At 48.1% G+C, this 9,225-nt stretch overlaps 1 protein-coding gene across 2 annotated transcripts in view; it reads right to left on the bottom strand.

The window, feature by feature from the left end:
* Positions 1–2,605: 2,605 nt before the first annotated feature.
* The window catches only part of KCNJ14 (potassium inwardly rectifying channel subfamily J member 14), a 30,252-nt gene continuing 23,632 nt past the window's right edge, over positions 2,606–9,225 (bottom strand). The window contains exons 1-3 of one of the 2 annotated variants that reach the window (XM_080977219.1): positions 7,929–8,004; positions 5,255–6,105; positions 2,606–4,096 (exon numbers count right to left, since the gene is read on the bottom strand). In XM_080977219.1, the coding sequence (XP_080833345.1) occupies positions 3,545–4,096; positions 5,255–5,953 (1,251 nt within the window). In that variant the 5' untranslated portion in view covers positions 5,954–6,105; positions 7,929–8,004 and the 3' untranslated portion in view covers positions 2,606–3,544. Of the gene's footprint in view, positions 4,097–5,254; positions 6,106–7,928; positions 8,005–9,225 lie in introns of those variants that run through there. The other variant, XM_080977218.1, reaches the window with a different exon arrangement.

The raw sequence follows: 9,225 nt of genomic DNA, 5'->3' as shown, positions 1-9,225 counted from the left end.
AATTGCCTTCTCAATCCGGCCCACGGACGGTCTGGGAATCAGTGTGTTTTTACATGAGTAGAATGTGTCATTTTATTTAAAATGCATCTCTGGGTTATTTGTGGGGCCTGCCTGGTGTTTTGACATGAGTAGAATGTGCGCTTTTATTTAAAATGCATCTCTGGGCTATTTGTGGAGCATAGGAATTCATCCATCCCCCCCCCCAAATATAGTCTGGCCCACCACATGGTTTGAGGGACCGTGGACCGGCCCACGGCTGAAAAAGTTTGCTGACCCCTGCCTTAGGCTTTTCTTTTCCTGCAGATATTCCTCAAGGCAGTGGAGTTTTCCTTCTCCTAGATGGGCTTTCTTCCCAGGTTGAGGAGCCTCATCCGCCCCTCACTTCGCTCTAAAGCACATGTAGAAACTGCTTTCTTGACTGTTGGAGCCAAACTGGCCTAACGTGGATGTAAAGTTTGCATTGGCTGCAGAGCAGGATTGGGGAGGGTGGGAGCAGCTTGGGCAAGAGATGGTTGAAGCATCTCCTTTTCCCAGTTAGGGACAGAGGGACTAGAATATTCCCTTGTCACACCTCTCCCTACCCAGCACCTCCATACTGGGGAATGCTTTAACTGTTGAATTTCTGCCCATTTGGCAGCTGTTAAAGGCACCAGAGCCATGTCAAGAAAACAAAAGTAGCAGAAGGAAGACTTGTGTTCAAATTCTGTGATTCACCTGCTGAAATTGGTTCGTTGCTCTTCACTCAGGTTCCCTGTTTATGAAACGAAGTTATAAAGGCCTCCCTTGAAATATTATTGGGCATGTGTGGGGTTGAAATAAGAGTCTGAAAACTTCATATACTAGAATTAGTTCAGACTAGGACCCAGGAGACCCATTTTCAAATCCCCACACTCAGTCACGAAGCTTACGGAGTTTAACCTGCCTCACAAGGTTGTTGTGATGATAAGGGAGAGCGAAGGGCGTTGGTAATATAGGGGCAGCCCCACATGGATGTCAGGTCACCCATTGGCTGCCCTGAGATAAGAGCTTGCAGTTGACCTCTGTCCCAACCTCTGGCGACTTTCACATCCCAGTCTGATAGATGCCCTAGGCTTGGAGATTAGGGACTCATGAGAGGTTATTTTTGGCTCAAGGAGAATGCCTTTCCACTTGATCTTGTCACCTGCTCCACGGTGGCCGGTGAGGAGTTCCTGACATCCCATCACCTCTGCCGTGCCAGTGTGAAGAGTGGGTGCCAGCACCTAAGAGGCACGGGGTGATGGGACAGGGCAGAGGAGCAGAAAGTGGCAGGCGTGCAGAGGGAGCAGACCCCAATGCGCCCCCCCCTCCACCAGTGCTGGCGCAAAGCAGTCAGGATTAGCGATGGAACTGTGTCATATTAATCTGAGCTCCCAGCTGCGAATCCAATCTGAGCTCTCACCGATCTGACCTTCAGCCTACGCTGCTGTCACCCAACCGGCTTGGACAGCAGCTGTTTATAGTGGGATCACTCGTACAGCTCTGAGATGTCTCCTGCTCCAGGTTCGAAGCAGAGGTTAATATAGGGATCTTTTATCTAGTGCTGGGATTATTTCCCCCTCCCTCCAAGACGTGGCCAGCAAAGTGGAAGACAGACAGATCTGACCCCTGGGCCACAGTCCTCAGTCAGGGTTCTCTTGTGCTTCATTGGAATGAATGAAAGTATATCAATGGGAAGGGGGCAGCACTTCAGGAAGGGGTCATAGGTCAGTGGGAGAGCACATGCACTGTATACAGAAGGTCCTGTAGCATATAACAGGAAGGCTTCTCCCCTACGATCCTGGAGAACTGCTGCCTGTCAGAATAGACATTGCTAGGCAAATAGAATGACCTGATAAAAGGCAGCTTCGTCTTCAGCCATAGGTATCGCTAGCATGGAGTGTGGTGGTATGGTCAGCGTGCAGCAATCGTGGCTCCCCATCTCCACTGGTGTTACTTCCTTTCCTGCCTTCTTTTTTATTTATAAAAGGTAAAGGGACCCCTGACCATTAGGTCCAGTCGTGACCGACTCTGGGGTTGCGGTGCTCATCTCGCTTTATTGGCTGAGGGAGCTGGTGGCCAGCATGACTAAGCTGCTTCTGGCCAACCAGAGCAGCGCACGGAAATGCCGTTTACCTTCCTGCCGGAGCAGTACCTATTTATCTACCTGCACTTGATGTGCTTTCAAACTGCTAGGTTGGCAGGAGCAGGGACCGAGCAACGGGAGCTCACCCCATCGTGGGGATTCAAACCACCGACCTTCTGATCAGCAAGTCCTAGGCTCTGTGGTTTAACCCACAGCGCCACCCGCGTCCCTTTTTTATTTATTGAGTAAGGTAAATTCCATACATTTGACTTTAAAGCAAGTGTGTGTGTGTGTGAGAGAGAGAGAGAGAGGGAGAGAGAGAGAGAGAGAGAGAGAGAGAGAGAGAGAGAAACTTGGGATATAACACTCACACCCATATTTTGGCCTTTCCCCAAATATTTAATGGGATGGTGGTGGCAGCGACCATACTTACATTATTTGTTTTAGGGGGCATTTCTTTCCATTTCTTTCCCTTGCTTCTGCTACAGGACTTAAAACAACAACACATGGGACCATTAGTGGTTGGATTTCAGTTTTTCTTTTTAATGACAACCCTTGTTTTGTGGTGTGATTACATTTTATGCGCCTTAACTGTCTCCTTCTAAAGAAAGATTTATTTGAAATATTGCCAGTTACTCTCTCTTTTTTTAAATGCACACACATGAAAACTTCCAGTTACTTCCACTGGAATTTTAGATAGGACTTACTGATTTGGGCTTGGCAAACCAGTTTTAGGGGTGCTAAGACCACATGTAGTTTTGCACCCTGTAGGTGTGTGATTTCTGGCCATTAGATCTGAAAAGAAACACACATTTCTGAAACAAGCTGCCCTCCTGCATTTTCATAGATCCTACAAGGCCAGATACCTTCCAGCAGATCCCCTGAAAAGTCGCCTCCAGAGCTCAATGAACCCTTCTTCCCTCTATATATCACAGAGCCTGATAGATTAGACATCCACGGCTCAAATCCACAAGGGGCAGGTCTTCATTTGAGCAACATTAAGTACCCCCCTTATAAGTCCTTGGAACTCCGTACAATAAACACTTTTAGCTAGCTCCCACAGCCACATCCATAATTTTATGAACATGAGGTGAATATTGTTCCTCCTGTGAAGTTTACCAGCTGTGTTTTACTTTGGTTCCCGCCCCTTTCCCTTTTTAGCATCGATAACCTCTTAAACCTCCTTCAGCAGTTCCAACTGTCACGGGGAAACTCTCAGTTTGTCCAAGGGCTAAAATGTCAGAAAATGGCCTTTCTTCCTCCCAACAGTTAGAGACACAGACACCACAGCCTGTTCTAGAAAGCCCAGACCTTGCTAGATGTGCTTTTTTGGGGGGTCAGGAACGGTGAAGCATGAAAGTGTTATCTTTTTGCTGTGTGGAGAGGCGGTGTTGGTGCTACAACAGCTGCTTTTCTCCCCACCTCCCCTCGGCCCTCCTCAGTCTAAGGACACTGGTGGCGTCACGTGGTGCCGGCTGCCTCATTCTCCAGGCTCACCCTCCGGCTTCCCTGCCTTTCCTCTTCCTCCTCTTCCTCACGGCAGCAGCTGAGCGCCACCTCGTTCTCGTAGCAGAAGGAGGCGCGAGCAGCGGTGGCTCCTGCAGGGGGCGCCCTGTATTTGCGATGGCTCAGCTCCTTGGCGCTGCACGTTGGGGTTCCGGGCACCTCGTAGGTACGGTGGAAGTGCTGGTAGTCAACCTCATAGTGGCCGCGCCGTTCAAAGAGCACAGGCTCAAAGCGGTGTCCCCAGCGCAGCTCGCTGGGCAGGTAGGAACTGCGGCACTGAGTGGTCATTGCCGTGGCTTCCACCATGCCTTCCAGGATGACCACCAGCTCAAAGTCCGCCTCGGCCAGGTCTGCGGGGCCGTACTCGTAGAGGGGGCTTTCGGAGTCGATCTCGTGCACAATCGTCACAGGCGACACCAGGAAAATGCGGTCGGTGCCGCTGTCGAAACCCACGTTGACATCGTTGTGGTCCAGAGGGATGTACTCGCCTTCGGGGGTCACCCGAGGCTGCGGGAGAGAAGGCAAAGGAAGGAGGGCATTATGTACCGAACAGGACTTGATAAATGTGTATTCGCGGTATGACTCACAGTGCCCAGCAGCAGGGGGGCCAAGTGGAATAAAATTAAGGGGGTGGGGCTCCAGGGAAGCCCCGCCCTGCATAACTGATCACATGATATGGCACACACAATTTGAATGGCAATGCCCATCAATTTTGGGAGGGCCTGCCCCCCCCCAATATTAGCGGCTGAAGACTCCTTAGCCCCTAGGAGTTGGCTCCTATGACCAGCAGCCATTTCCAGGGTTGATTGGGAAAACTGCAACTGCAGTTGCTGAAATGGCTGCTGGCTACTGAAGACCGCCCTTTTCTAAAACACAATTCCTACACAGGAATGTAGAGGAAATAAGCAGCCTACTTGCATATGTCAACTAGACTCCTGTCCCTTTGAGAAACACCTCCCTCATGTCTTTCCTTCCAGTCCCTTCACAGTTTCCCCTCTCTTACATCAGACTCATTCATCTATTTATTTGTCTTGCCTTCCATCCCTTAATACCAATGAGCTAAGTACTTGTTTTTCAAAAGCCAAGCCATGGACCCCCTACTTTTGAACATTTTGATATCTCTATGGTGTGTGAATGGTGCCCTGGACCCCCTTGGTGGGTGGCCACCAACTGGGAGTTGCTGCCTTATACAAATACAGTGGCACCTTGGTTCTTGAACTTAATCCGTTCCAGGAGTCTGTTCGACTCCTGAAACGGTTCAAAAGCCAAGGCCCGGTTTCCAATTGGCCGCAGGAGCTTCCTGCACTCAATCAGAAGCTGCGTAAGCTGCGTCGGACATTCAGCTTCCGAAAAACGTTTGCAGACCGGAGCACTCACTTCCAGGTTTGCGGTGTTCAGGAGCCAAGCTGTTTGAGTACCAAGAGCAGCTACAACATCCTCTTTCTAGCAACAATCTGAAGAATATTCTCCACATCTGTTCACCTACCTCCCACAAACTTCTGTCCTTCTCTATTTAAAGTTCTTCACACAGCTTTGTTGCCTTTTATCTACTCATCCATTTTCTACCTTCTGGTTTAATCATCCCAGAAGAATCATTCAAAGGACTTCCAAAAACCATCTTACTGCCACCCAACGCCCGCCTTGCTCCTATAGTGCCGTCCTTACCTGCAGCAGCTGTGCCCGAACATGCGCCTCCACCAGGTGGCTCTTGCGCAAGTTGGCCACACGCCACATGAGGCAGAGCTTCCCGTCGCGCATGGCCACCACGGCTGTCTCGCTGAAGACCAAGGTCTCGTTGCGCTTCTTGGGTTTGGCGATCTTGACCATGATGGCCCCAATGATGAAGGCGTCAATGATGCAACCCAGAATGCACTGCAGCACCACAGCCAGGACGGCGCATGGGCACTCCTCCGTCACACTACGGAAGCCGTACCCGATGGAAGTCTGGGTCTCCAGGGAGAAGAGGAAGGCGGCCATGAAGCTGGTGACCTCGGAGAAGCAGGGCTTTGAGTTGGGAGGCTGCTCGGGGGCGAGGTCCCCATTCATGGCAGCAATGAGCCAGAAGGTGAAGCCAAAGACCAGCCAGGAGAGCACAAACGAGAGGCAGAAGATGAGGAACATCCAGCGCCAGCGGATGTCCACACAAGTGGTGAAGATGTCTGTCAGATACCGCTGGCCCTTCTCGCTCATGTTGACGAACTGCACGTTGCAATGGCCGTCCTTCTTCACGAAACGGCTGCGCTGCCGGACGGGGGCGGGCCTGCCATTGTGGCAGCTGGTGGGGGACTCCACTGACTCCTCTTCCCGCAGCTCCCCCACCCCGCCGCCCCCGCTGAAACGACGGATGGCTTTGGCCACCCCCATATCGGAGGGATTGGCCTTTGTCCCGGCCAAGGCTAGGCCGGGCTTGGGGGATTGGTGGCCCAGCCTGTGTGTGGTGCAGAAAAAAGCTGGTGTCAGGTAGGTGTTAGCAGGTGATAGTGTGGCGCTGCGCAGAATTGTCGCTTTTGAGTAACCTGAAAGCAGAAAGAGGAGAGAGTTGGCAAAGACCGTCATTGACTCATGTCCATTAGCACATCTCCTTAACTCACTTTAAACTCCAATTCCCCCCCCCCCAAAAGGATGATAAGAAGCCAAAGGGAATTTAAAGTAAGGATTTGTGATCCACTTCTACTTCATTTTAGGCCTGTTTCCTACCTTGTGATGTCATTTCACTACCAAGATGCAATGGAGCCCTTTCTTGTGAATGTGTGGGCCACCCATTCTGCTAACAGGGCATCTTGTGCCTTAGAGGGTTTAAAAGCCTTCTTAACTGGTGTGCACCACATTCCTCTCAAGGCATATTTACTTTATCTTATAGAGCAGCTCAGGTCTTGCAAGGTGCTCTCCTTCCACCTAGGTTCTTAGGTTGTGAAAGTTGTTGAAACATCTCAACATTTGCAAAGCTTTATTATTGTTTATCTTTGCAATATGAGTTTTGCTTGTCAATTCATTTTTTAAAAAAGGGGGGGTTGGAATTGAGATGTATATGGAAGCTGTTATCTGGGGTGTGTGGGGATATGGTTCTTAGGCATTGAGAACAATACACATTATACTTTTTACATGTTTCAGAGCTGAGCAGCTGCACTGAAAAGAGATTGCAGGCTGGGACCTGGCTCAAACTAAGCCACAGTTTAATTTGATCCAAAAAATTAATCTTTCTTAAATGTGTATTCTTACTGGCAATAATTGTGCACCTCCTTCACTCCGTCTTAAGACTATTACTAACTTTCAGGCTTTATCGTGCCCAACACCTCTCTTCCTGATTTGCTTTCTTGCTTCTTTGCTTAACACCCACCTGCTGAAGAGTTTTGTTGAACTTGAAGGCTTGCTTGCCAGTAATTTCTAACTGCTACTCTTCCCAACATCTTTTGTAATTTTTTTTAAGAAAAAGTCAAAAATCCAACTGAGAAACTAATCAGAAGAAAAGCTGGCAATCTTAACAGTAGCACTCTGGCTTATAACATTTTATGTTTCATGCCTTTTCTCTACGCCTCACAATCTTGCTTGGTTGATCTCCCTTCCCAGAGAAACTGGGATTGCCAACTTTTGTTCCTGTTAAGGTTACTCTATCTTTAACTCCTGTTTCAATGTATCTGAAGAAGTGAGCATGCACACGAAAGCTTATACTGTACTCAGAACAAACTTAGCTGGTCTCTAAGGTGCTACTGGACAATTTTTTAAAATTTTATTTATTTAGTTTGACTCCATCTTTAACAGTTACACAACAGAGAGAAATTTAGGGAGTTATGCTTTTTTCTGCCATGCAGGGATACAAAGATTTTTCTGCAGAAATTGCTACAATTCTTAAGTGCAGAGGTGTGGGGGGGGGGGAGTACACAACTGTCAGGTAAGTCAACATCTCCTACTTTCTGCCACACAGCACAATTTACTCCCATAGACCTTTCATTTCTCCCGAGGTCCAAGCTATGCTGAAGCTCTATATTGCCACAGGGACAGTTCAGTGGAAGAGCCCACACTCTGCATGCAAAAGGTCCCAAGGTTCAGTCACTGGCATCTCCAGGTAAGAAAGACCCCTGTCTGAAACCTGGGACAGCAACTGCCAGTCAACAGGTAACACTGAGGCAGCTTTCAATGTGACCATCCCTCCCAGAGCTGTCCTGATTTCACGCTTCATCCCATGCAAAGGCAGACAGGTGTGCAGAGAGTATTGTGGCAGGAGTACCTTTCCCTGATCCTACAGCACCGTGGTGCCTCCTGCAATTCTCTGTTGTACACAGCTGGTGCACAGAAGCCTTGTTCTCTGTTGCAGCTGGCTGTCTTAGAAAACTCCACTCACCTGCACAAAGCTCTCAAGCCAATGGAGGGTCTTTGATCTGGCTCCTGTGGAAGGTTTGCCTTTTGCCTGGTGTGCCTAGAAGGCATGGTCTCTAAGGGGAAATCTTGCCTATTTATCTGGAAGCAAAGGGTGTGTGGCATGACACGCCAGGAGGCTGGGCCTCTTCCTCAAGAGTGAGTCCCCCTCAGGCCCTCTTCCAAGATGGCTTGCAAAAGGCACCTCCAGCCCTCCGGGGCAAGGGAACCAGGCAAGACGACATCCAGCACCCGCAAGGGGGAGAAAGGATACAGAAGGAAGAAACGAAGGCCAAAACTATTTCCGTCAGAAAAAGAGAAGATTTATGGATAGGGGATCAGGGAAAGCCCAAATCCTTTTCAAAGCACCTGCGTCGTCATCCACGCATTATTCCACCTCTGAGGTGAGTCATTGACAGAGTTCCAACGTTTAGGTTATGAAATGTTTAGATTAATCAGTGCAAAATCTTTTGATGGATTCAAAAGACACCTCCCAACAAAATGGAAATTGTAGACATACAGTATCTTAATTCAAGAAGTTTTAACCTTCTGCCTGAGATAAATTACACTACATTTTCAAGCACGAGATTTGACGTAGTGGCAAAGAAACAGGAGAATATGTAAGCTCATCCGCCATAAGCTGTCAAAACGAATATACCTCTATGTATGATCTTGCTTGTGTGTACTTGTGTTTAATTTGGCTGCAGTATTATAATTTATTCTTGATTTTATTGCCCCGCGGTCAAGTTAATATTGTGTTATTTACTCAAACTGGTTGAACTATACATCTTTTGACTACAACAACTTACTGGGTGGCCAGCCCCATATTAGAAAAAGCAGCCCCACTTTCCCCACCCACAAGCCTCTCCCAAGAGATGCAACATACATGCATCATTTAAAAACAAGGAAAGTACAGGTGTTTCCCCCCTTCAGAAGTATTTTATTCCCATGTGAACCTAGGAAGGTTGAATTCATTAGGCCTACAATCCTATACCTGATATCTTGGGAATAAGTCTCACTGAATGTAGTAGAACTTACTTCTGAGTAAATACACACACACACACACACACACAATTTATTTAAAATATCTGTATATACCGCCTTGTTAAAATAATCCCAAGACACTGTACAATAAAACAATTAAGTATGATCCAATTCAATTTATGTATTGCTTCATGCTGCAAGAAGGGGTCATGAAGCGATTGATAGGTGCAGAAGCATCCAAAACATACAATTTAAAAAATCCATCGAAAAAAAACAAATATACTAAAAGTGTTCATCCA

This window comes from Podarcis pityusensis (genome assembly GCF_964106645.2).
Source record: "Podarcis pityusensis genome assembly, chromosome: 13".
Lineage (NCBI taxonomy): Eukaryota > Metazoa > Chordata > Lepidosauria > Squamata > Lacertidae > Podarcis > Podarcis pityusensis.
This window is presented reverse-complemented; position numbering and strand designations above follow the sequence as displayed.